Raw genomic sequence first — 27,799 nt, 5'->3', positions numbered from 1 at the left:
CTATGCAAAGCAACTAACAAAAGTCACAAAAAATCCATAAAAGTCACAAAAACTCCATGTATATGATAAATTTGAACTTGAAATTTTATACATTAGGCAAAGTAGGCAATGCGAATTACATCTATAATTTTTTTGAGATTTTTTTTAAACTTTTGTTAGTTGGTTTACATCCGATAGATTGCCATAGTTATAGTGTTGTAAAATATATATTTTGAGCAAAAGCCATCTGGTTTGCATGTGTACCAACCTTCTAAAAATCGCGATTCTGGATGGACAGTTTGTTGCCATGAAATTATTGAGATGGACGACATAAAAAGTATCGATCTGGCACCCATCAATTACATGCATTATTGATTGATTGGCTGAATTTTTCGGTTCCATATTATCTCTTTTGAAAATAACATCGATATATTTTCACAATAATTGTGCGCCGTCATGTGCGTTAGAATGCACATCGTTTACTACAATCGGTGTGTTTATTTCATTTTAGTCGTTAAATTATCAAATATATAAACTAAAACTCTATTTTAATTTCTATATTAAATAATTTATATGATAAAATATAATAAATAGAGAGACGAAAACATAGTTCTTAAAAATCAAACACCACCATTACTAATGGTACAATTGTCGACCTACCCTACCTCTCCACTCCAGGCGGTGGTTTCCTGTCACCGGGCCGGCCCGACCGACCTCGATCGCGGGATCGTTTTCCCACATGTGCGTATTTAATCTGTCGTATCTTCTCAGCGGTGGGGGGCATTTTAACGCGCGAAAGCGAGGCTGCCGGTGTGGATGGACGGTGAGCGTCCCCGCCACGCCGCGGCCGAGGTGGACGACGGCGAAATCGCAACGGGTTCACCAGTGACGCGGCGGCATTGCTGTCCGCGCATTGAGTGCGGCTGCGGGGCGGGCTGGTGCGGGATTGGGATCGCCGGCAAATTGCGACGGGCGCCCAAAGGCCATGCAGCACGGCCACGCTGGCGAACGATGTCGTCGGAGCTAGCTTCTCGTCAGCGTCCTTCTACAGCATGGCTCTACTCTGCTTCTGCTTGACGAGCAGTTGAGCTAGCTTTCCATCCCCCAGCTAGCTAGTTGCATGCTTCCTCGTGACTGTACATGGCCTAGGGGATGTACCATCCTTTCCCTGTCCATGAAGTGAACACAGTAGTAGTTCTGATCGGTATTGCTAGCACCGTGTGCGTCGTCAATCGTCATGCAGCTAGCTGATCAAACCCAACAATGCTGTTCATGCATGCCATATTACCATGTCACTCCTGATGTCATCTGATCGTTCCGAATATCCGATCATACCCAAATAAATATCCAATCCATCTTGCTAATAAGCACCCACGCTCAGGCCGTCGGTCTCCTGCTCCGGTGGCTTACAGGTCAGCAGCCGTCGTTCAACTCCCGTGCATAAATGATTATTTTCCGATGGCTACCAGAGTCATTGCATTTTTTTTTACTTTTGGCTGAGTAAGTGTGTTTCTTGTGCAGAAACCGCTCCAAAAGAAAATAAAAAAAAGGCGCCGCAGCCAAGTGACCCATATTGTTCGGCTGTCCTGCAACCGTAGTTGCTGCAGCTGTTCACAATCCATAGAGACGAAATATTGTATAAGTCGTAGCTAAATTAAAGCCACAGCAAGACGCAGCGAACAAGTATGTGGATCTGATTTAATTACATGAAGTAAACACCTATGCTTTTATTCCTCCGAAGGAAACAAATATAAGGCTATTCTCGGTGCAAAGTTTTATTGTACTGTTTTTGACAATGCCACATCAGTATTTAGGTCCATAATCTTTACTAACTCATTTAGCAATAAACTTGATCTAGTATGATTCCCTCCATGATATTCACCCTAATTTTTACAAGTCTACAAATTCTCCAAAATCCTTTAGACTTCTCAATTCCCTCTTGGGATCCAAATCTTTTTTTGGTGCTCTTCATAGTTGAAATGATTTTCTTTGGCACTAAAATCAGTTTGGCCCCTTTGATGTTGGCTTGCTTATTCACCTTAATGGTTATCACCTTGACATTTTTTCTTAAGGATATAAGGCATGCTAGGCTTCTTGTTCACTTTGTTGGTATATGTATTAGAGAGGTTACTTGTTTTCTCTTGCTTTTCTCCCCAACTGTTCACCTTGTGCTGATAGTAATTGTGGTCTTTCTTATGGCACTTGAAGCAAACTATAGTTTATCCCTCGTTAATCTTCTTCACTCCCTTGTTGGTGTTATCCTGATGAGGTTAGGTTAGCTTTCCTTTGCCTTCTCTCTTTGTCAAGTCCTCAGTGAGGCGAGCTACTTCTCCCTTAAATTGCTAATTCTTCCTTGCAATCTCCTTTGAGTATGTTTCTACAATAACATTCTTAACACAAACTTTTTTTTATAAGGGGGTGAGTTTAAATTAATTAAATTATTGCATGCATTTTTTTGTCAATTATGGTTATTCCAAAGTTAGGTGCTTAAAGGGTGTTAACAATGGATTCTAGCTTGTTAGTTAGCTCATCATTGTTTATGCTAAGTATTTCCATGTTATTTAGCAAACTATCATAAGTATCTTGAGAGCTAGCTAACTCTGCCTTTTATTTTCTTATTTTTCATCATTATGTGCTCATTGATAGATGTGTTTGCACTAGCTTCTAATGACTTAATTTTATTATATATCTCAACATTAAGATTTGCAAAGATTTCATATTGTTATACAATTTTTTAATAGGCATTTTGGCACCTAAGTAATTGTGATTTTAGTATTTTTAGATAGAGTCATTGCCCATTCGTTCAGAGAAGGCCTCCAATTTGCCTCTTTTAAACTTTCCAATAACCGTTTTGCATTTTTGTTTTTTTGATAGTTTGATATTATTCTAAAAAAACTTATTTAATGCATCTAACCATTATCTGATTGAGGTGTTTGATATAGGGCAAGGTCCGATCTTCTGTGAGATAGGATAACTTGATTGGATGGAGATCTCGACGTTGATAATCCAAGGCTTTGAATGAACAAATCCTCACAGTCACTATACCACTACTCTGTTGGTTATCACACATGACACACGAGTGACCTTGACGAGAAGACTTATCCCAGCAAGTGCAATAAAAAACACAAGCAAGAACATGGAGAACACAACCAAAATTGTACTAATCATGAGGTGGGGTTGTAAGTGCAATCAACCTGTTTGAAGGTTTTGGTGATTAAATGACAAAACAAATAAAGTATCTAATAAGTTTGTGCCTAGTATATGATCAGTTATTTTAAAGACAGAAGGAGTACATGAATTAATTGCAAACGAAAAAGGAACACACATTGGCTAAGTTATTCACATCATATGTCATGATTCCATACAACGACAAATTCAAATTTTACATTTCTTGAGTTGTAGGAATCACCGTACAATTAAGAGGGATCCATAAAGGTACCAGTGTTTGCAAAGCTCAAGTTTCTCTATTTCAAAATCACATTTCAAAAACCAAGTCTTTGGACCATTTATGCGTGTTCAACTGATCTGAGGTTTTGGTGTTGGAGAATCTCTTTGGTTGAAGACAGTTGAACATGCCCTTAGGGGCATCTCAACTTGCCCTAGCCAATGGAGCTCTCTACTCAAAGCCGGATGAACCGGCCCCAAGGGAGGTACAACTTGGTTTTTATCCTGGACCTCTCTGCTCAAAACCGGTTGATATAGCCCTAGTGGTGGTTCAACCGCTTCTTGAGCAGATAGCCGTTCTACCACCCCCTTCAGCACAGTCTGACAGCCCTGCTTCACAAGCGGTTGAACTGGCGCCCAAGGGCGATTCAACAAACCCTCGGTCAGAGGACCGTAATGCAAAGTCCTGTTGAGTAGGCAACTGAACTGGCCCTGTGGGGCGGTTCAACTGGGGTAGGCCGGCTGAGCCCCCTAATTGAGCTAGCCTATTGAACCGGGATGTGGTTCAACCACATGTCACGCTGAAAATTAGAACAATCAACCTTTTTTGAGAGACCCCTATATATCCTCTCCCCTCTCTCTCCTCATTTACTCCTCAACAAACTTGAGACAAAAGCTCTAACTCTCCTCTCACACCCCAACTCTCTCCCTCATCGATTGATTGAAGGAACATTGGTGTGAGGTTTGAGTTCTTCGATTCTAGACTTGGTTTTTGTTCTCCCCCTCTTTCTCCATCTCTTGAGCTTGTTGCAAATACCCACTTGTGCGGATTTGTTATTCTTGGAACCTTGTGTTCCTTGATGGTTGAGGTTGCTTGGGTGTCTTTGATTTTGTAGACGACCTAAGAAGTTTGTATCATCTGCTTGTTGAACAAGATTGAGAAAGTGGTTGCCTTGACCTTGGTGGTCGGCGTGTGAAGGATTAGGGTTGGAAAAGACCCGACCCATTGTGGGCTCCTCAACGGGAGTAGGACACCTTTGTGGTGTGACCGAATCTCGGGATAAATCTCATGTCTTTGATTTCTTGCTTTGTTCATTCGTCGTACTTTATCTTTGGCAAGCAAGGCATCGAGCAATTCGTTGTGTGCATGGATCTTTTAGAGTTGTTGTCACACCCGGCTTTAAGGAACAAAGCCAGGTGCATCTCATACATGCGCCAAGAAGACAACATATATAATAACAGAGTGTATAGAGATAAATATCACAAAACATCAGAGTATTTATCACATAGCGGAAGACTTATTACAAAATAAAAGAATAAATATAAAACGAACTAAGGATCGTCGGCGCCAATGTCAACTGAGAAACGCCACCTAGATCAGATCATACTCCTCGCCTTGTGGCTCCTCCTGAACCACATGTTCTTCTTCTGGGGGCTGTGAGACAACAAGGGTGAGCTCACACATGATCATAGCTCAACAAGTTGTGGGGAACCAGTGGACATGAACTCACAAAAGTGGGAGTTCATGTGATGTGTAAGGCTAATCAATGACAGGGGTTAAAGCTGAGCATTGCTTTTAAGTAGTTGATCAAAATTTTATTAGCAGTTACTAAGTGTAAGTAAATACCAAACCTTAAGTAAGTAATTGAACAAAATTAATGATAAACCCATGCAATGCAAATGACAAAATTGAATTTAAGTTCCATAATTTAAACATCAGAGAGTCCTGAGCTGCTCATGACCATGAGCTCGGCTAGTATACCAGTTTTACACTCTGCAGAGGTTGTACCCTTTACCCACAAGTCATGTTACCCATCTGCCAAGGGGTCGCGACTCCCATACACCTCTACCTAGGAAGCGCGGTAGGACAACACTACGAGGCCTTTACAAAGTTCCACTAGCTTCCGAAAACCCGCTACAGTTTATGGGAAGAGCACTTGCAAGAATCCCCCGTCTGACCGCAATCGCAGCTAAATCAACCCGAGAACCTCCTTGCATGCAACTCCCCTACTGCCCTTGCCCCTTTTGGGTAAGGTAGTCTTCCACTAGCTTTCCTAATTAGTCAGCCAAGGGTGTCCCATTAAACCCTTGTGGTGGCACGTGTTTCTCAAGTTAAGCTCTATGTTCCAATTAACATTAATGAACTTGACATGAACATAAATAGAATAACAAAAAGAATTGGAACATAGATGTAATAAATGATTATCCCAAAACCATGTAAAGCAATAGCAAACTACCCAAGTGATTCAGGGGTAAACAAGGTAATGAGATAAACAATCTAGGGTAACCTATTGGGTCCCATCAAAATTAACCTATGCATGAGTAAATGGTATTAAAGAACATTATTGGGTAAAAAGTGGTCAAGGGCACAACTTGCCTTCAATGAGCTCCTGCTCAGCTACTTCTATCTGCTGCTCACCAGGATCCTCAGTCACGTGTTCTTCTACTCACCACAATACAAACAAGCACAGTGTATATAGAGAAATTAACATCACACCAAACATATAAACAAAATACACAGCAATAATCTATATATTAAAATAAAATCCTAGGAACAGGAATCATAATTTTTGGAGTTATAGATTTTAAGATATGAATTTTCAAAAGTTTTATGTGTTTAAAATGGATCAAGTGAGGAACTAATTTTCTTACTGTTTTCATGACAAAACAGAGACTCTAAGTGCTGGAGAATAAAATTACAAAATTTTAGAAACTGGAATGAAGTAATTTGGATTAAAAATAAATTTTCTATGAATTTTATAAGTTCTAGCCATTATTTATACCTTAAAATCAATTTCTATATTTAATTATTGAATTTCCTGGGTCTCTGGATTTCGCATCAATTACTGCAAAGTGCAGGGGCTACGACGCAATTACTCCTAAGACTCAGGGAACTGTGCACTGGACGGCGGGTTGATTCACTAAAAGCATAAGGTTCCTTATGCAAAACTTCAGGCCGAAGGGGTATGGCGCGAGATCAGCCGTCCGATCGTGGACCGAAGGCTCGGATTAGATTGGGACTTATAATGATTCGGGATGAAACCGGAACCGTCCGATCTGGAACAGGCGGCCCAGATCCCACAACGAAACGGTACGCGACAGATCCACTCACAACCGTGGATATGCCAAGCAACGGTGCACGATGACTACTCTCCAGATCTAATCCTAGGCGTTCCTTTCCTATCCAACGGCCAGGAGGCCCTTCTTCCTCTACCGAGCTAAACCCGGCGGCGCCGCGCGGACCCAGGCCAGCGCACTTCGCCATGCCGGCGAGCTCCCTACTCAGCGATCCTCGGCACAAATCCTTGATTCCACTAGCGCGAAATGATTACAGCTATCGCGTGAATATGCTAAAGGGCTACTCACCACGAATTGTTGCGCGGGCGAGTCTGGCCACGGAGGATGGCGGGTCCACGGCGGCGTGTGCACGACGACGAGGAATTCCTTGCCCGCTGTCCGCGAATCGCGTCCGCCGAGGGCACCACAAGCACCGGGATGCACCAACGAAGGCCCCGACTGCCGTCCGAGGCCAGAGCGATGACTAGGACGCGTAATCACGGCGGCAGCGGCACTCTCTCACACACGGCGCACGACAGTAGGTGATGGCGGTGTCTAGTATGAACTGCGAGAGCAAAGGGGAGGAACGGGTTGCGGCTAGGGTAACGGCACGGGGACCCGACTTCATTATATGCGCGCGGTAGCCAGACGCAAGCGGTCATCCATGCCGTGAAGCTCGGCGTTCGCTGCGCGAGTTCGGTGAAGAAGAGGATTCTGACCAGCTGGGCCTACTGGACAGCGGACCAGTGATACCGAGCCGCGCGTGAGAGAGGCTATGCAGTGGGCTCCACACAACGGTGTCTGGTAAGCAAGCGCGCGCAGATGGGCTGCGCAGTGGGGTAAGTGGGCCGAATTGGCGCCCGGTGGCCCAATTAGGGTTTTACTCCTTTTCTTCTTTTATATTTCCTATTTTCTTTTCTTTTTCTTTTGAATCTCCAGTTTGAATTTGATTCTTGTTATGAGGTTCAACTTTGAGTCAATTATACAAATTCAAATCTTAATGTGCAAGTAATATATTCTATTATATATATTTTTATACCATTTTTAATCACATAGTATTTCCTTTCTTCTTTTCCAAACTCTATAATTTCTTTTAGGATTTAATTTCCCCATTTGGATATTTAACATATTTCTTTTCACATTACTGTAATATTGTCACAAAAATGCACACAAAAAATATCCCAGCATGATGCATGTATTATTTTTGGTGTCCTTTATTATTTATTATTATTTTCTTTTGTGTAAGTGAGATGTCCATATAAAATAATAAATAGAGATAACACACATATCTATAGAGTAATATAATTTCTCTTTCTAGATTTTTCTTACAAAGTGGGTATTACAGTTGTTCCATCCGTATCCATCTTAAGTTTCAAATAGATTATCCCCTGAGTTCTTCCTATAGAAGAATATCTCATTATTCTATGTGTTGTTTAGATCTATTCTCGCAGTTGAACTGGTTCATAGTGGTTTTAACTGCCCTGGTAGCGGTTGAACCGGCCTGCACTAGTTGAACTGATAATTTGACATTATTTCAAAGTTTGTGGTGAAATTTTTAGGCGTAGCCTATTCACCCCACTCTAGGCTACTTTCGGGGGTCTCACAAACCGATGAACGGGATACTGTTCGGTGACAGAGTGAATCTAAGAAAAACTCCACCCTAATGGCAGCGACGACCATCGATTAAATAGAGATTAGGGTCGTGCAAGACCCCTAGACGCACCCCTAGTAGGCTCCAACAAGATATATGGGCGAACAACACAACAAATGGTGTCACAACACCAAAATAGAATCTTAACGTTGACTTGTTTTGATAACCGATGACTCCAAACGAATTTGAAGTCAGGAACAATTGAGTTGGATATCTTATCTCCTTAGCTTTCGAACCGTATAAATTCCGACCTAAACAAAGTTAGTATGTGTTCTGGCCGTCTATTTTAGTGTGAACTGTTCATGGAACCTGAGATGGAATCGTAGTTCAATAGAACATGGTCTCCTTCTTGCTGTGAACATCATTTCTTCTCCTTCTTGACATCTTAAGTTCTTAACCTTTCCTAGGTCCCTACTGGTCCTCTCCAAGGTTCTTAATCAGCAAAACATCTATGACACCAAACGTAAGCTCTAAAACACAAGTGACTAAGTTATAACGAACCTAAAGATTTAGCTATTGTACATGTGTTTGTGTTATCGGTCCATGCATTGTATGTATAGGAGCCATATCATCATCAATGTTCTTGATTGCATAACTTTTATGAAGGTTTGGTATTTTAGAGGCTTGGGCTCAAGTTTTAGGAATTAATACAAGTTTACTTTGTGCAAATATTTTTATTGGCTTTTATTCACCCCACTCTGGTTGTCACATTGGATCCTTATAATTATTTTTCTAAACACATAAATTTATCAATTTAACAAATATATGTATCACCTCAATTTATTTTTACTTTCAAACCTCTTTTAATAGTTTCTGTCGCTTACTATTTTCTCAAATAGAACCTTTTATTTTCTTAATTTATCCATGCGTCCAATTTACTCATATTTATCTAAAAACGTTGGATGAGGAGCCAATACAGAGTTCCTATTGGTTTTGAAAAATTATGAGTTAGAGGAGAGTTTTACAAAGTTACTTTTAAGAAGTTTTTTTTTCCAAGGGCACTTTTAATTTTTTCCAGAAATATCCAAACAGGGAGTTCATTTAGAAAATTACTAGAGCTATTCTCAGGATCTTAAAATAGGAAAGAGTTCTTCTTACCTCCCTAAATTATCTATCTCATGTGATTTTCTTCTCAACCTTTAAAATCAAACACCTTATCATCTTAATTGTTAAAACTATTTAAACTACCTCTCTCTATCTCTCTCTCTGAAGCAGTTTCATCATTTGACTATTTTTTGTATATATCTATTAATTATTGAACCATGAAAAAAATCCTCAAATCTTATAAAAGTATCAAGAAAAATCCCAGAAATAGGCTATACCATGAACAATTTAGAATATTCTAATTGATGTATAAATATGTTTTGAGAACCTCATAACAAAACATAAGATTCAACTAACATGAATGTATTCGACATTAAATTTGTGATGCATTCTTGTGTTGTTGTCCCTTATGTTTTTAAAGTTTTTAAAACACACTTAAACATCAATTAGAATGTTTTTGGAAAATTTTAGGTTTTCCTAAACTTTTTTCCATTTCACTAGAGCTAAACTCATAATTTTCGATAGGATACATGGTTTAGTAGAAATATGCCACTCCAGTTTTAAAAAGTTAGAAACTAGTTCATTTTTATGCCACTCTATAGTGTTAAAATGAACTAACCATCTAAGTTTGCAAAAGTAGAGTGACCTATATACAATCAATCCCTTTCAAAATATACAAATACTTCATTTGTTTTTTCATATCCCAATCTAGCTCTATAATTTATTAGCGTTTTTACAAGTTTAGAGATCTTCGTGGAGTTTTAGAATCTTATTAAACATTTATCATTTTAACTAAAAACTGTAAACCACCTCTATGCTAGATAGATAGTTAATTTAAATGGTTTTATAAATTGATATTGTAAAATATCCGAGTTTAGAGTTTACATAAAATCAAACCACACACATAATTTTGAGAGATAAAAAGGCATAATATATTATCCCAACCTCACAGTCAAATGAGACCCATTCAGCCCACCGGCTACACGGCCCATATTCCGTACTCGTGAACCTCGTGCTGACGTGCTCACACAGTCACTCCGTTTAGCTCAAATCCTTATCGGCGACTCGGCGTCGGAGCTCACGACCACGACCGCTTCCACGCCCTCGACCCCGAACCCCCAATCCCGGACGCGACCGCTGAACCCTAGCATACTCCGGCCATCTGCTGCCGGCCCCGGCGATCCCCCGCCATGGCCTCCCCCGAGGGCACAACGTGGGTCTTCGACTGTCCCCTTATGGACGACCTCGCGGTCGCCGCCGACTTCGCGGCAGCCCCCGCGGGAGGATTTTTCTGGGCAGCGCCGCCGTCGCTGCAGCCGCAGGCGCCAGTGCAGTCTGTCGTTGCCGCGTCGGCTCCCAACCCATGGTAATTGCCGGATTACGGTCTCGATTTGGGCTCGGCCGTGGCGGTGGTTGGTTGGACTTCGTGGGGTTGGGTTGCATTTGGTCGGGGTTCGTTGCCAGCATATCTGTAGATTCTGTACGTATAGTAGTTCGTTATATGGATCAATGACTTGATTGGAATTCGGTGAAGCGGCTGAACTGTGGGATTTGGACCGTGTCCTTGGAATCGTGTTTGCCCAACATTAATAGTAGAACTGATTATGGTTCTTTATGTTTCCAATTTACTATACCAGCGTCGTCCTGTGGAAGGTGTGGGCTGTGGACTCTGTTGGTTCTGCCAGTGGAGTTGTGTGAGAGGACTGAGGAAATGGTTCACAGGATGGGTCAGTGGACCTTTACTATAAGTTCTAAGTAGTATGGCGTGAAAGGACTGTTCCCATCTTATGGTGTGCAAGCTGGTAGGTAGGTGCATATAGGTAGTCTCATCAAGCCTAGATGCTTTCCTTTGGGCACACCTTTGTGTCATCTATACTCTTGTCACAAAAACATATTGTTTATTAAAACATTTAATAAAGCATTAGAAACTACAAACATCAATAACCATCACATTATTTATTTGGAAATATGTAAGTTATATATGTGTAGATTTGTATTCAAAATCTGTTAAACTTGAAGGATTTTAAGAATTTATTCTGTGTGGCCCTGTGGAATGTGTGGATGAGTCGGTGTACCTTTACTGTAATAATTCTCGGTAGAACGGTGGAAAGGATTGTTCACATCTTATGGTGCTCCGCTGGTGGGTAGGCAACTAGGCATATATAAGGCCTGTTTAGTTTAGCTTTTTTCTGACTATTTTTTCTAAGAATCTGGATGTGGAGAAAATCTGACTGTGGGAAGAATCTGAATATCGTGGGGATTACACGCGGAGGAAGATGAAGTGGTCCAAAGGGTCAATGATCTAGAAAGCGATGTATTTCTAATATCGTGACGACTCGACCGATTATGCGTTCATGTTGATTTTGGACGGTTTTTACCAAAACAATTCTTATAGAAGCGGACTGAAAAGCTGGGGCGTTTGGCAGTCCGCAACAGATTTTGGTGGCCGGAAGTTGAAAAAAGCCCAAACAAACAGGGCCACAGGTAGTGTTATGGCTCCTCATCTAGCCTAGATTGCTTTTGTGCACACTTTGTGTCATCTATACTCCCTCCAGTCACCATTGAAAATATTTAGCTAAACCTTGGAAACTACAATAATAACTGTTTAGGGTTACATTATTTATTTGGGAACTTAAAGTTTTATGTGTAGATTTGTATCAAAATACTTGCAAAATCTCGTAAATTCGAAGAATTTAATCTATAGAAAAAGGTGGTCAAATATACGTATTGAAGACTACTCCAAGTCAAAGGTGGTCAAATATTCTTGACTGAAGATAGTAGTTTGCAGAATCTGTTAGAAACATACAATCCTCATTCTGCAATCAACTTGTGGCTGCTCTATTGTTGGGCCTTTATAAGGCTAGTTACTACCCTTGTTCACAGAGAAGAATAGATAAATTCCTTTTGGGTCAGTATATTCTTTATGTATTGATCTCTTGGTTCATCCAATAGTCTGCAGAAACAGGTTGCACACAAGTTGTTGTAATTGAATCCTTCATGATTGGTGTGGTGTGAAGAGGATTACCATATTGTGCTGGGGTTCTGACAGCTCCATTGCTCTTTAGTACATACAAGCTCATCTTTGATGTTAAGTTGGAGAAGTTTTGAGGTGTTTGGTTGGCTGCTTTAAACAGTTGTATTGTGTGCTGTCTGTGGTAAATTCTTCTTCTATTTTTCCACATATATTTCGTTAGATGTAGTTTGTAGGGTTATGACTTGCTATTTGCTAAGTTGAAAAGCACCAAGTAGTGATTTTTTATATTTACTAATTATTGTCTTCGATTTGCTTGCATAGATATTTTGTTTACCATGCTATGTTATTTGTCTTTTTTTGCTTCTTATTATGGCGCATTATCTTGATATTTGGCATCCTAAGGGCGTACCCAGTGCTGTAGGCTTCCCGCACTGTGCGGGGTCTGGGGAAGAGTATCTTTAAATATTTGGCATCCTAACATTGGCTTTTATTTTAGCAGTATGGAAATCAGTAGCTCTGTGGACTGTGGTCAGGAAAAAGAACAGCCAACAAATAAACGGTCTGTATCTTTATTCTTTGTAGTTTGTATCGTGTATTGCAGCCATACATTTTTAAGTTTGTGTTCCTTTTATCATTGAGTGTTTAATATTGCAGTCCAAGGTCAGAAAGTACTACAGAATCAAGCACAAAAGCATCCAGGGAGAAAATTAGAAGGGACAAGCTGAACGAGAGGTATGTTCCCTGGTGAGACAAGACAATGATTGCATTTTAGTTTGCAGTTTAATCTTTTTTTCTCTTCATATTATCGTATTCGTCAACTACCACTGTACTTATGATATTCTTTTTGTTAGATTCTTGGAATTGGGTGCCATTTTGGAGCCAGGGAAAACTCCTAAAATGGACAAAACAGCTATATTGAGTGATGCTATTCGTGTAGTAGGTGAATTGCGTAGTGAAGCAAAAAAGCTCAAGGATTCAAATGAGAATCTCCAAGAGAAGATTAAAGAGCTGAAGGTCTATACTATTTCATGTGGCCAAGTTATAAATGGTGCTGTTCAGATGGGAGGTGGCACGTGATGTGTTGTTTAGGCACTTCATACTGTTCCATTTTCTTGATTTATGATCCCCTTTTTCCATTTGGTCATTTTTTTTTCTTATCTAGATTTAATTCATCCAGTCAAATAACATGGGAATAATTATTAGTACACCTGTCATTCTCCCTCCAGTTTGTGGTTTAGTTTATTTTGGGTTGCTTGCATTAGCAACTTTATATCCACATAATGCGTTTTTTTTTCTTAAATGGTTAAACCCTGCAGCTGTATAACAGTATGGACATTTGTCAATTCTTTTCTCTACTGTATACACTTCTTTGCTACGTGTTCCATAAAATATATAGAGGTTTATGATTCAGCATCTCATGTGCTGCAAAAGGCTTTGGCCTTCGATTTTGCTGGTTGTTCATCAGAAAAACAATCTCACCCTGAAATACTTTCCTTTTGCAGGCCGAGAAGAATGAGCTGCGAGACGAGAAGCAAAGGCTGAAGGCCGAGAAGGAGAGCCTGGAGCAGCAGATCAAGTTCCTGAATGCCCGGCCAAGCCTCGTACCACACCACCCAGTGATCCCAGCCTCTGCGTTCCCTGCTCCCCAGGGGCCAGCAGCCGCCGCCAGGCACAAGCTGATGATGCCTGTGATTGGCTACCCTGGATTCCCGATGTGGCAGTTCATGCCGCCTTCAGATGTTGACACCTCTGATGACCCTAGGTCTTGTCCTCCTGTGGCGTAGAAGCCGTGCGAAATCCTGTTGGAAAGAGGCGATGCTGCCTTCCATTGATTCAAATCTTGATCGGTCCGCAGTGTTGTTGGTGTAGTTGATTCCAGAACTGAAGGGGATGTTACATGTGTCGGACGGTGACATGGGGTGATCTGATGACCCCTTTGTATATTATATATGGTATGGTATAAATAAATTCCGCGACCAGAAGCTAATGTGGATCGGTGGATTAGCTTATGTCTATTCTTGCCTGTTTGGTTATGTTCCTCCTCGCATGTGAAAACTGACGACGGCTGTTGGTAGAAGTGGATGCGCATTACTACATGCTAGCTGTGCGCCTGTGCGTTTTGGTATAACGTGCTCGCCTGTTATCAAGACGTGGCCGCCATTGACCTCGTTCCTCTGCCTGAAATGATTTGGGTGGTATCGATCTTCTTTCTGCTTAAGAACAATCAGCTCCTGTTTGTTTCATTTCATTTTAAAAAATTAAAATCTTACATGTTTCCTTTCATTTTGAGGAATTAGAATCTTACTAATGGAATAGACTATTTTTTTAAATGTAACATTCTACCACTTTTAAAAGTTATTATATAAGCCTATCTTAAATTCATGAGTGAGAAATGAAAATTGATTATATAGATTTACATACTATTTTTCCGATATACAACTTATAGCACACTCTTCTACATGTTTCGCTATACCATAAATATAGTATATAACTATCTCTTATATGATTTAGGATAATATACAAATATATTACATATATAAACATATGAATTTAATTAGTTTTGTCCAATTTATAATTATTAAAATGGAATTGAATTCCAACAAAACAAATGGGCCTCATTGTATTTGTAGAGCCAAATTCATATTTCTGAGCTGTATGGAAAACATTCATATTTCTGAACAGCATGGAAAACATTATATCGTTCCTATGCCTCGAAGTTTTGCAACATAGTGGTTGTGAAATGGATTCGCACACCCTGTCACTGAAGACATAACCATTGACCAATGCCGCTAAAATGGAATTATAAGAAGTAAATATCACAATTTACACCCATGTACCGAATATAAACACACGACAAGAGTAAAAAGAAGAAGCACAAATGAATATACCGCTTGTACGTTCGCAGTAACAGAAGTCCTGTTTCAGGTACAGTACAGCAGCAGTAAGCAGTAACTCAAAAAGTCAAAACTGCAACGTGCGTGCAAATTACACGCACGTTGCTAGCTTAGGCGACCAAGGCCACCAGAGCGGCCACCGCCAGCCCAGCCACCGCGGCCGCGGGCTGCTGATACCGCGGCGCGCTGCTCGGTGCGCCCGCCGGCGACTTCCCTGCAGCGCCCAGGGCCACCTTGTGTCCCGCCGCCGGTCCGGGCGCGTAGGCGTCGGCTGCTGGAGGCGATGAGGATGACTGGAGCGGAGCCTGCGCGGGGCCGCTTGCCGCGGCGGTGGCGGAATCGTAGGGAACGGTGGTGATCGTGACGTGCATGGTGCCGTTGAGGCAGTGGCGCGGGATGCCGCAGATGAAGTAGCGGGTGCCCGTGGCGGTGAGCTTGAAGGCGGTGCTGCCGCCGGAGTGGGTGGAGATGGGGCTGCCGGCGTTGCAGCTGGCGTAGTCCGCCGCCGTCACCTCCAGCACGTTGTGGTACGGCATGTACTCGAACGCTGCAGTTAGTCGTTAACGTACATTATCGCACGCCACATCAAGATGAGATGGGAAGGAAATAATGCACGGGCAAGTACGTGAACGGAGAGAGCTAGCAGTAGCACGCACTTATGGTGTCGCCGACCATGAACGTCTTGCCGGCGGTCCACTTGCCGTAGTCGACGTAGGTGTCCCACCTGTCTGACCCGCCCACCGTGTAGTCCTTCGCCGACGCCGTCGTCGCGGCCAACGCCGCAACCACCGCTACCACGGCCAGCAGTGCTCCGGCGGAGGCGATCTTATTCATGCTCGCTCCCGGCCCGTACGTACGCGTCCTTTGAGTGGTGGTCCACCGAATTATATTGCTTCGGCGTTCGGGTCGGTATATATGGCCCTTTAATTTGGGATCGCGTGTGCTGCAAAAGGTGATAGGACTATATATACACGGAGACACAGAACATGGAGAGAAATTCCCTTCTTTGCCAATGCCAAACGAAGAGGTGTTCGTGGCCGACCATGAAACACATGCCCGTAGCAGGGGGGAAGACAGGCACACAGACTATGAGTTGGAGAATCTGCTGTTCATTTTCAAATGAATTCGGGGTCGAAATGATTAACTGTACGCTGCACCCTGAGACACTCAAAATTAAAGGTCAATGCAATGCAAGATTACATTGCAAGATGGCATGCATATATGCTTATTGGTTTGACTTTCGCCATTGATTCTGTGCACTACGTGAGCACGACTAGCTACACAGGCCCACTGGTTGCTTCGTCCCGCAACAGGAGCAGATCGCGAGGGAGCTCCCGGCCCGATCGATGTCGTGCGTGCCTCGCACGATCCTCGAAAATTTTCGCACGTACTATATCGATTAATTTTGATGAATCTTTTCAGCACAAGGGCATGTATAGTAGAGGGACACCAAAACGATTCTCCAAGCACAAAGAGACAATTAAGAGACTTTATTATACAATGAAGTGTCTATAAATATAGTCTATTAATAAATACAAAATTAAATGCGTTTGTACAACATCTGATCGATAGAACAGACGACAAATTCGTACAGTGGTAAGTGAGACGTCTGTTGCTACTTGGGTTACGAGCCAGATGCGTCTCTTCACGGAGAGACGGCTCCACGATTTTTTTTAAACACTTCAAGAGCCTCTACATTAAACACCAGTGTAAATGCCCTAATGTCATGTATAATGAGTGTCTTGAGGTGTGTCTTTAAGTATGTCTAAGAAGGTAAATGTAAAAAAATTAAGACACGTCCCTTGACGAAGACACTGTGTCTTGGCTCTATAGTCAAAACAGAAGAGTAGCTAATTGGTCAATTTAATTTATTGAATGCTCTGATCGATGTAATAAATATAGTAAGATACATATTTTAGATACACCAATTGTATTACATTGTTTTTTTTTGACGAAGGGGCGAAGCCCCCTATTTCATTAAGAAATAGGAAAGTATGTAACAACCGCACCCACGTGGTAGGACCTCCAAAAGAACAGACATGGCCAGAAAGTTATCTAGACTCTAAACACTATCGCTAGATCAGTGAAGAGACTACGATAACAGTGAAAGTTTTGGCCTACGAAGAGCTACATAAGACTTTCTTATATACAACCAACCAAGACAGGCAGAAGCCACAAAAGACCTGAACAGTTTGGCCAACAAAAGACAGACAACTATCCCAACAAGCTTTCTCGGCATCATCATCTTGTCATCCAGGAATCCGCCTGTCAAGAGGACACCACCCCAAGGCCCTCCCGAAAGCTTCACTTGCCGTCTTTCGGATTAACCTGCTTCCTAGCACCACCATTTTTCGCTCCTTCTTTTTCTGACGAATCGCCCAAGAATCCAACCAGAAGCAGCAAAGAAAAATGATGTTAGATGGGTCAAGTAAATGACTATTCCCAAAACACCAATCATTCCTAGTGCGCCAAATAGCCCAGAATAAAGCACCACAACCAAATAACACCAGCTGAGCCATCGTGTCTTTTGGTTTACAAAACCAATTATCATACAAATCTTTGATATTTTTTGGAATAGATCTCAAATTCAGGGCCACTTGAATAACTCTCCACATGTACTGAGCAATGGGGCAATAGAAAAACAAGTGATCAATGGATTCATCCACCCCACAGAAACAGCAGTTTAAAGAACCAATCCAGCATCTTTTTCTCAAATTATCCTTAGTAAGAATCTTATTTCTTACCACTAACCAGAAGAAAATCTTAATTTTATGAGGCAGTTTAGATTTCCACAAAAATTTATATGGAATCAAAGCTTGATTTTCCATTTTCTTTCTGTATAAAGAATTAACAGAGAAGCTTTTATTCCCCAGTGACCACACAATTCTATCCTCCTGATCAGATAGACAAATCTGCTCACAATAATCAATCAGATCATCATATAATAATTTTAGATTACCCACAATCCTTCTTCTGAAAGTCAGGGATTCAAAATTTGAAGTGAAAACTTCGTTAACAGAGACATCTTTGTTATAAGTCAAGTCAAACAAAACTTGAAACTGGCTAGACAACGGTTGGTCACCCAACCAAGTACTTTTCCAGAAACTAGTTTTCAAACCATTACCCACGTCAGTTTTACAGTATTTGTAAAAGATGTCCCTTAAACTCAACAGCTTTTTCCAGAAATGAGTGTCATTTTGCTTTTGTTTAACAACAATAAGGGGTTTTCCCTTAATATATTTACTAGCAATAATCTTTTGCCATAAACCATTTGAATTCTCAATATTCCAAAGCCATTTAGAAAGAAGAGAATCATTCATAACTTCAAGATTCAACACTCCAAGGCCACCTTGAATTTTGGGAGAACACACTGACACCCAATCTGCCAGGTGAAAATTCTTGGACTGCTTACCCCCCTGCCATAAAAGTCTCCTTCTTAACAAATCAATTTTCCTAATAACAGACTTAGGGGTAGGATAGATTGACAGCATATATAAAGGAACATTAGATAGACAACTATTAAGCAAAGTAAGTCTACCACCAAGACTCAAGAATCTACCCTGCCAACCAGCTAATCTTTTCTCCAACTTCTCATTCATGGGGCACCAAAGGTTTTTCTTAATCTTTTTCTTATCTATTGGCACACCAAGATATTTCATAGGAAGATTACCTATAGGACAAGTAAAAATATCAGCATACAAAAAGTCAATCTCTTTAGCATCACCAAAACATAATATTTCACTTTTGTGAAAGTTAATTTTCAAACCAGACATGCTTTCAAACAGACATAAAATGAATTTAAGATTTCTGGCGCCTTCTAAGCAATCTTGAATAAGAAAAATGGTATCATCAGCATACTGTAAACAACAGCAACCATTTTGAATGATGTGAGGGATCAACCCTTCAATAAGACCTTCCTCCTGAGCTTTTTTAATCATACAAGCTAATCCATCAGCAACCAAATTGAACAAAAGGGGAGAAAAAGGATCCCCTTGCCTCACTCCTTTGTGAGTAGTGAAATAAGGGCCCAGAGTATCATTAGTCTTGATGGCAACTTTACCACCTCTCACAATCTTCATGACCCAATCACACCATTTACTACCAAAACCTTTTTTCTCCATCATATTATAAAGAAAGTGCCAATTCACTTTGTCATAAGCTTTTTCAAAATCAATTTTTAGAACTACTCCACTCTGTTTTTTCCTTTTAACTTCATGGAGAATTTCATTGAGCGAAATGACCCCATCCATAATATATCTATGCTTAATGAAACCATATTGAGAATCACTTATCACTTTTGTGATGCAACTTGCCAGTCTGTTGTTCAGAACTTTGGAAATAATCTTGTAGCACACATTCAACAGGCAAATAGGTCTGAAGTTTTTCATGTCAGCCGCTTTGTCCACTTTTGGTAATAATGTTACCACCCCAAAATTCAATCTCTCAATTTTGAGACTATCATTGTAAAAGTCATTGAATAAATGGATAATATCCAAATGAATAGTCTCCCAGAAAGTTTGAAAAAATTCAGCAGGGAAGCCATCGGGACCAGGAGCACTGTTATGCTTCAACTCAAAAATAACTTTCTTAATCTCCTCCACCGAGAAAGGAGCCGTCAGGAAAGATCTATCATCGTCAGATAATTGCTTCATGTTACACTGAGCCATATTGATATTAGATATCACCGAATGACCAAAAAGATCTTTATAATAAGAAGTGGCAATTTTATTAATACCATCGGCATCACTCACAGGGACATCATCCTGATTTAAGAAAGGAATTCTAACCCTCCTCTTCCGGCCTTTAGCCAAAAGATGAAAGAACTTTGTGTTTTCATCACCCTCATTGATGAATTTCTCTCTAGCAGTTTGTTTTTTTTACAAATCTCTTCTTCCATGATTTTCTTCAGATTCCATTCCATATCAAGTTTTTCAATTCTCTCAGCATCCGAGATGCCCATAATTTCACATTTTTTATCCAAAATATCAATTTTACCAATTAACTCTTTTTTTAATTTCAAATATCTACCCTCAACATTGATATTCCAACCTTTCAACATTTTTTTCAATCTTTTGATTTTTTCTTTCCAAATGTCAATACCAATCTTACTTCTAACAGGCAAAGACCAATTATTCACCACTAAAGACTTAAAATCAGGTCTTAACTTCCAACAAAGCTCATACCGAAACTCTCTTCTAGCCGGAGAAATGTAATCAGTTTTTAGGCATAAAGGGACATGATCAGAAAAGGATCTACTAAGACCAGTAACATTCAAATTATTATAATGCAGATCCCAATCAGTACTAACAAGAAACCTGTCTAACTTCTCAAAAGTAGGAGGATTACGATTATTCGACCAGGTAAAATGACGACCACTAAGATCCAACTCAATCAAATCATGAACCTCAATAATAGAATTAAAAAGAGAGCTCCACCTGTTAGTACCCCCATGTTTGTTCTTATCCGATTCCTTTCTTAGAATATTAAAGTCACCGCCGATCAATAAAGGGTGAGAACAATTAGAACAAAAAGCTGATAACTCACTCAAGAATTTCTGTTTTTGATCATTTTGAGCAGCACCATAAACATTAATGAAATTCCAAATAAAACCTGAAACTTTATGAATCACCAACAACCTAATCATAAATTCCCCCAACTCTTTTTCTCTAACATCAAACATTTCCGAATCAAAACCAACCAACAAACCACCTGACCTACCATTAGGAGGAGACCAAACCCAAACAAAATTTCTATTACCACTAATAAAATTCAGCCAAGATTCCTCAAAATCTTTCTTATTGGTTTCTTGAAGACCAATGAAGTTAACCTTCTCTTTCATGATAATATCACGAAGGAATTCACTTTTAACACTTTTACCAAGCCCCTGACAATTCCAAATCACACCAATCATTCTGAACAAATTGGGGGCTGACCAACTAGTTGGCCTTTCCTCTTAATAGGGATTTTCCTATTATTGGGAGATTTACCAGCCAAAATACTATTGTTTTTTTTCCTCACAGTTTTTTTCCTGTGTTGAATTTTACGACCTTTTCTAAGAATCATAACATCTTCGAGATCAGAAAAATTATCCTCAAGATTATCTTTATGCATGATATTATCATCATCAGAAACAATACAATCAGCATTAGAATTATCAACATTAATCCTAACAGATTGAACCACTAAGTTTTTTCTAGACAATTCTAAAGATTTAATCAGATTTAAATTTTCAACTGCATCATTAAAGGAAGAACCTAATTCAACACCTAATTTGTTAGCCACATCAAAGAGAACATCATTATCAGTATTCAAGACCGAGAAAGGATTACAAGACATACCTTTATTGATGAAAGCATCTTTCGCCATAGCTCTTGCAGCAGCCTTATCAGCAATTTTCACTTCCTCAGACGATTCCAATCTACTACTCCTTCTCACACCTTCAGAAGCTTCAATTTCCATTGTACCACATTTTTTACCACCAGCAGTCTTGCTAGCATCCTCAACAATACTCATATGCAATTTCTTTTTGTCTTGGGCGGGGGAAGGAATAAAATCATCATCCTTGATGAATTCATCCAACTCCTGCGAATCCAACAAATCATCCTCACTATCATTGAATTCTTCATCCTCATTTCCCTGACTATCAAGGTAGCCTTTAGGATCTTCAGAACCTTTTCCCATTTTCATGCTTTCGGATTGTTCAGACAGGGAACCAGCAACATTGACTTGACTTGATGGTATCTTTAAGGGAGATTTTCCCTTGATATCCTTGCCAGAGTCCTCATCACCACTCTTGGCCTTTTTAGCATATTTGCCAAGAGAAATCTCACCAAACCCTTGTCTATCAACCGAAGCCCTCTTGCCCAGATTAACAGAATCATCATTCCAACCTTCATCAGTAATGTTGTCAATTTTGAAGTAAATGTCATACAAAAAGGGTTTGACACCAACTTCAATGATAGGAGGGATCATAGCAACACTCTTCACATGAACTTTAAACCTCACAATCTCTTTAGAGTTTAAAGAGTTAATATCCACTTCTTCCACTACTCCAATAGTGGATCCCAATTCACAAATGGCCTGATAATTTTGTAGCTCTTCTGGCACATTCTCAGCCACAATCCACACCGAATGCAGTTTAGATTTAGGCTTAGCCTGAGAACTCCAGGAAGAGACAGAGATTTTGGCTCCAGACAATTTCATTTTCAATTCACGGAAATTAATCATTTCATCCAATCTCTCTTGAGAGGGGAATTGCATGAGAAAACCAGAATGGCACTTAGTAGCTTTCCAAGCACGGCCCCAAGGGAAGTGAAAACCGAAATCCTTCTCCAGATCATCGGCGGTGATCAAACCCTCAACAATTTTAACCAAGCCGATAAAACTGCGTTTAGGTTTGTTGGATAAGGGTTTGGCGAAATGAGAGGAATAAAACCCTAACCCATCGGCCGCCATCCCAACAATCGGCATACTTGGCTTATTCTGTTTGGGAAGAACACACCGAGCAGTATTGTGGGTTTCTTTGCGACAGATTTCGCACCACAAAGACTTAAAGCACTCCCTAGCATGATGACCATCTAAACCACATTTCTGGCAAAAAACCCTACGCACCAAATCATTCTCAGATTTTAGAATGGGGGGCGGGGGGGTTTTGAGAATACCTGGCAGACCGGCATCACCGGGAGTGGAGACGGGAATATCATCTTTGACCTCAGATTTACCAGATCCAGTCTTCAAACGCCAGCTAAGGTTCCGATTCTTCCCCCACGACTGAGATCCCTGCGGCGCCTCCTTCGGACCCCATCGATCCCAGTTAGGGTTTCGATTTTTCGAATCCATCAGAGCCGACTCACTAGAGCGACCCGGAAGAGGCCACTCCTCACCAAGCGAAAGCGGGCGGAACGGAGAGGAGAACCACCCACCACAGAAACTTTCTCGCGACGAACACGGAAGCGACCAGAGGCGAGAAAGACGCGAAGCGAGATGGGGAAATGAGTGCGACCCAAGGAAGTCGAGAGGAAAACCTACCTGCGAACCTGAAGGACGCCGTCCCTCGCAAGCCTCGTCGCGCACCTGTAGCCGTGGGCCGCCCTCCAACGCGACCGCGCGCCCGGGGCGCGGAGAAGACGGCCCAGCAACCACTCCATCCACAGTACGGGCCGCCAGCGGAAGAAGGGGGGCAGAAGCATGGCGCCGCCCTTTTTTCTTTTTCTTCATCCTGTATTACATTGTGTTTTAGCTATATCTTATATTTGGAGTACCGTGTAACAGTGTTAGCGTTGTACATGCCCTATTGTATGGGTAGCTGGCGCTGAAAGTTTGACACTGGTTCGATGCCGGTGTTTGTTCATCTTAGGGTCTGTTTGGTTGGGCTGTGGCTGTTAAAAAAGTTGTTGTGGGCTGTGAGCTGTGGAAAAGGCTACTGTAGGCTGTAAGCTGTTAAAAAGCTAAAAACCGTTTGGTGTAAATCACTAAAAGTCATTAAAAATTCTTCGATTTATGTTTTCACAGTTCCATCCGAAAAAAGCCACTAAAAGCAGGTACAAGGGTGCTTTCAGATTTGCACTACGAGAAAGTCGGCTTTTAGAAAAAGCTGTTTTCTGGATTCAGTTCTTTGGTTGGTTTTTAGCTTTTAAGGGAGCAAAAGCCAAAACCAAAAGTCAAACCAAACACATCAACTCTCCTAGAAGACTAGCTAGGACCATTCAATCAGTAGTGTACATTTTCGAGCTGATGGCCACTACCATCTTGCAGAGTTGCCGTGGGTCCGATAGATGATGACTATATAAGCATGCATGCGAATCTACCGTGCAGTGGTCCGATAGAATATAGATGAGCCGACGTCCTGCCTCTGCTTCAGCCTGTAGTAACTCCATTTTAATTACTACTCCCTCCGTTTCTTTTTATTTGTCGCTGGATAATGTAAAAGCGATAAATAAAAAGAAATGGAGGGAGTAATGGTTTTGCTGCACTGATGACTGAAGAAGAGTGCTGCACACCCGGCCGCATTCCTACGTACTAGCTGTAAACACACTAGTTCTTTGAACATTATTTTCGTAAGCACCCTCATTATTGCAGCTGTACTGTTGTACCTCAAAAGCACCGTAGAACATATGTATGTATTAGATGTTTCAGGTAGAACTAAAACATATATGTGCTCACATTTTATTACCAACCCATGAATACTTTGTGATGTTATTTATAAAACAGCTCCCATGAATTTTGTTTTGGGTAACCAGGGTTGTGGGTACTGTACAATATCAGCAACAGTTGTTTATACATATGACAAAGCCTAACCTAAATAGTCTTCACACAGTGTTTAACTCAACGAATTTCAGTTCAACATGTTTAGAACCGATCGTAACCCTAGATATATATTAGGGCCTCTTTGGGACAGCTCCAGGGTGCTCCGGCTCCCGGTCGACCAACGCCCGACAACCCACGTGCACAGCAGACAAACAAAGGCAGCGGCTCCGACTCCGTACGTTGCGTGAATCGTGCTCTCACAAGAATAGCTCCCTTCAAGGAGCCGCACGAGCGTGACTCCGTAGAAAGAGACGGAGCAATACGTGGAGCCCTCCCAAATAGACCCTTACTTGTTATTTTTCAATGAAATCATATATTAGAGGAGACTAGTAGTATCTTCTACCTTATCAGCAGGAGCGGATATGCGACTAGAGCTATCAGGATTGAAGCCCCGCTCGCGGTCCAATATATAACACTAAGGTCACTACACCAGTGTCGTTTGGTTCACGAATTTGTCGGCGTTTCGAGACCGGGGGGTCCCTGGGCCGACGAGTGAAATGTCGCCGCGTGCCCCAGCCCAGATGGGTCGGCGCGAGGCCGAGCGCGAAGGGGGGAAAAGGCAGCCGGAGACGGGCGTGAGAGAGGTGGAAATCTCGCGGCCTTCGTGTTCGTCCCGCGCCCAGGTCGGGTGCGCTTGCAGTAGGGGGTTACAAGCGTCCACGCGGGAGAGGGAGCGAGCGGCCTCACGCGAGCGCCTGTCCCGTCCTCTTCCCCCGCGCGGCCAATCCTCTGTAAGAGGGCCCTGGTCCTTCCTTTTATAGGCGTAAGGAGAGGATCCAGGTGTACAATGGGGGTGTAGCAGAGTGCTAACGTGTCTAGCGGAGGAGAGCTAGCGCCCTAAGTACATGCCATCGTGGCAGCCGGAGAGGTTTTGGCACCCGGTTCGTGTGGTGTCGTGGCCGTGGAGGAGTGCTGAAGCCTAGCGGAAGGACAGCTGTCGGGGCTGTCGAGTCCTTGCTGACGCCCTCTTGTGTAACGCCCTGAATTTGGGGGTAGAATTTTTTCTTCTTTTCTCTCACCAAATTCGGGCGTTACTCTCTTTTCTTTTCCCCGTTTTGCTCCTTCTTCCCAATTTCAAACCAGTATAGCGACAGGTGTCCGTGTCATGTATAAACCAAAACCTAAGTGCCATGGGTGTTGCATCATGCCGAAGCACATTTCTTTGTCTGATGTTGAGTGTTCGTCTCGTTCCGTTCCGGATTTCGATTCGCGATTTAATTCCGTTTAGTGGTCCGTGCACGTCGTGGGTTTTCGATCCGTGAAGTGGCCCGGCCCAACCCAGCCCGGCCCGGTCCGGCCCGGCCCTGCGCGCCCACACCCCCCCATGCGCCCCCTTCTCTCTCTCTCTCATTTGGATCTCCCGCGCAACAACCTCCCCTCTCCCTCTTCCACCTCTCTCTCCCCGTGGTGCCCTAGGATTTGGAGACGGCGATCACCGGATTTTGGACCCCAAGGTGAGCTCCCCTCCCCTCCCCTTCTCCTCTCTCTCTCCCTCTCCCTTCTCTTCTTCCTCCCCCGCGCGCGCCCCCTTTTTTTTCCCTGCTCGCGCGCGCCCTGCCCTTCCCCGCTCGCCGGCGGCGCGGCCGGCCCCGCCCCCCTGCCGCGGCGGCGCCCCCCGCCCCTGCACGGCCCCGCGGCGGCGCTCGCCCGCCCCTGCCCGGCCCTGTGGCGGCGCTCGTCCGCCCCCTGCCCGGCCCCGCGGCGGCGCTCGCCCGCCCCCTGCCCGTCCCGCGGCGGCGCCTCGCCCGCCCCTGCCCGGCCCCGCGGCGGCGCTCCCCGCCCCCTGCCCGCCCGCGGCGGCGCCCCCCGCCCCTCCCCCTGCCCGCGGCGGCGCTTCCCCGCCCCCTGCCCGCCCGCGGCGGCGCCCCCCCCGCCCCTCCCTGGCCCGCGGCGGCGATCCCGCCCGCCCCTGCTCGCCGGTGCGTGGCCCCCGGCGCGGCCTCCGGTCCCCGGCGGCTCGGCCCCAGCGCGGCCCCCGCCCTCTGCTCGCCCGGCTCGGCCCCGGCGCGGCCCCTGCCCCAGCGCGGCCTCGACCCCCCCCTGCGCGCGTCGTCCTGGCCCTTGGCGTGGCCTCGCGCTCCCCGTTTGCCGCTAGCGCATTCCCGCGTGCGCAACCCGCGCTCGCTACGATTATTTTTGGTTGGTAGTTAATGTCAAACTCCGTTAGTTAGCGTGCTGCGTCGCGCGCTTCGCCGCGCGACGGATTTGTCTAATTTCAGATTCTATCTATGTGTTGCGCCGTGCGCTTCGTAGCGCGACGATCCATTTTGATTTCAGGTTGTTTAAGGTGTAACGCCGCGCGCGTATTCACGCGACGTTCCACTTTAGACTCAGTTTAGTCGACGTATGCCGTCGTGCGTTTCGTCGCGCGACGCTTAACGTCTCTTCACAACTAATGCGAAGTGTCTCGTTGCGTGCTCGGTCGCGCGACGAGTCGTTAACTTCTTAATTTGTTTTAGAGTGCTATGTCGTGCGTCTCGCCGCGCGACAATCCTTTTTATTTATCTTCACCTGCTTATAATGATTTGACGTTAAACATGGCTTTACTTTACGCTAAACATAGTGTCTACATTAAATTTCCTTCCATTAAGCGAGTGGTTAATTTATAATCATGTAACGTGACCGTTTCTCGACTGTCTTGTTCTCTTTCTCTCTTAACTATAACTGCGAGCCTGCGTGGAACGTCTGTTTACTTACTGCATTCTATTGTATGGTGTACTGTTCTTTTGTATTAAATGTGTGGATGTATGTGTGTTTGCGCTCGCATAGAGAATGATCCGGTCGGAGAACCCGAAGAACTCGCAGGAGAAGCCCCTGAGCAGCAGTCGGTTGGTGGAGGCAAGTGTCCCTTGACCTATCTCTGTCCTATTCATTATTTAATTCACCTCCCGCTTTACACATTTATGCCTAAGGATTGACTAGCTTTTGTTATCCATGTCCTTGTTACCTATCTGGGTTGGATTATTATTGCTTAGTCTTATGCTATTGCTCAACTCTAATCAATGAACATGATGAGATTATCTATGATACGCTGTTTTCCCTTCTCTTATTCTGATGTTGTACTTGTGGCCTTTAAGGGGGCTCGAGCGGTTTCTCGAGTGCCTCTCCGTAAGGACCTGTTCTATGGATGACCGCCCGGGAAAACAGTGCAACCATGAGGGTGGAATGGGATGCCCCTAGCTGAATAATTGGAGGATCCGGGGTGTAGTTCGCTTCGCCGTCGTGCCGTCAATGGGGCTCGGTGTATGCGGCTCGCTCTGCCAAGGTTGATTTGCCCCTTGGGGAGGAGTGCGGTACATTTAGGAAACCTAACGGGCGGCTACAGCCTCGGGGAATCTTTGTAAAGGCTATGTAGTGATGCCCTGCTGGGTCACCTTGGCAGTGATCAATGGAGAGTCATGATCTCCGGGCAGAATGGGAATCACGGCTTGTGGGTAAAGTGCACAACCTCTGCAGAGTGTTTGAAAACTGATATATCAGCCGTGCTCGCGGTTATGAGCGGCCAAGGGA

At 43.1% G+C, this 27,799-nt stretch overlaps 2 protein-coding genes across 3 annotated transcripts; one reads left to right on the top strand and one right to left on the bottom strand.

The window, feature by feature from the left end:
- The first annotated feature begins 10,129 nt into the window (after positions 1-10,129).
- LOC100273838 (uncharacterized) lies at positions 10,130-14,104 on the top strand. Of its 2 annotated transcripts, none has more exons than XM_008652886.4 (5): positions 10,130-10,481; positions 12,586-12,648; positions 12,744-12,821; positions 12,941-13,103; positions 13,592-14,104. In XM_008652886.4, exons 1-5 carry the CDS (start codon positions 10,306-10,308, stop codon positions 13,871-13,873), a joined length of 762 nt encoding a protein of 253 aa, XP_008651108.1. In that variant the 5' UTR covers positions 10,130-10,305; the 3' UTR covers positions 13,874-14,104. The 2 variants fall into 2 exon arrangements, with proteins under 2 accessions (XP_008651108.1, NP_001295326.1); NM_001308397.1 differs by having other exon boundaries at positions 10,153-10,481; positions 12,589-12,648; positions 13,592-14,097.
- A 747-nt stretch (positions 14,105-14,851) lies between these two features.
- Positions 14,852-15,943, bottom strand: LOC103633266 (chemocyanin). Its single transcript, XM_008654969.2, has 2 exons — positions 15,640-15,943; positions 14,852-15,530 (listed from the first exon to the last, which is right to left on the bottom strand). Exons 1-2 carry the CDS (start codon positions 15,815-15,817, stop codon positions 15,094-15,096), a joined length of 615 nt encoding a protein of 204 aa, XP_008653191.1. The 5' UTR covers positions 15,818-15,943; the 3' UTR covers positions 14,852-15,093.
- Positions 15,944-27,799: the final 11,856 nt, after the last annotated feature.

Source organism: Zea mays, chromosome 7, assembly GCF_902167145.1.
Source record: "Zea mays cultivar B73 chromosome 7, Zm-B73-REFERENCE-NAM-5.0, whole genome shotgun sequence".
In the NCBI taxonomy this organism is placed as follows: domain Eukaryota; kingdom Viridiplantae; phylum Streptophyta; class Magnoliopsida; order Poales; family Poaceae; genus Zea; species Zea mays.
This window is presented reverse-complemented; position numbering and strand designations above follow the sequence as displayed.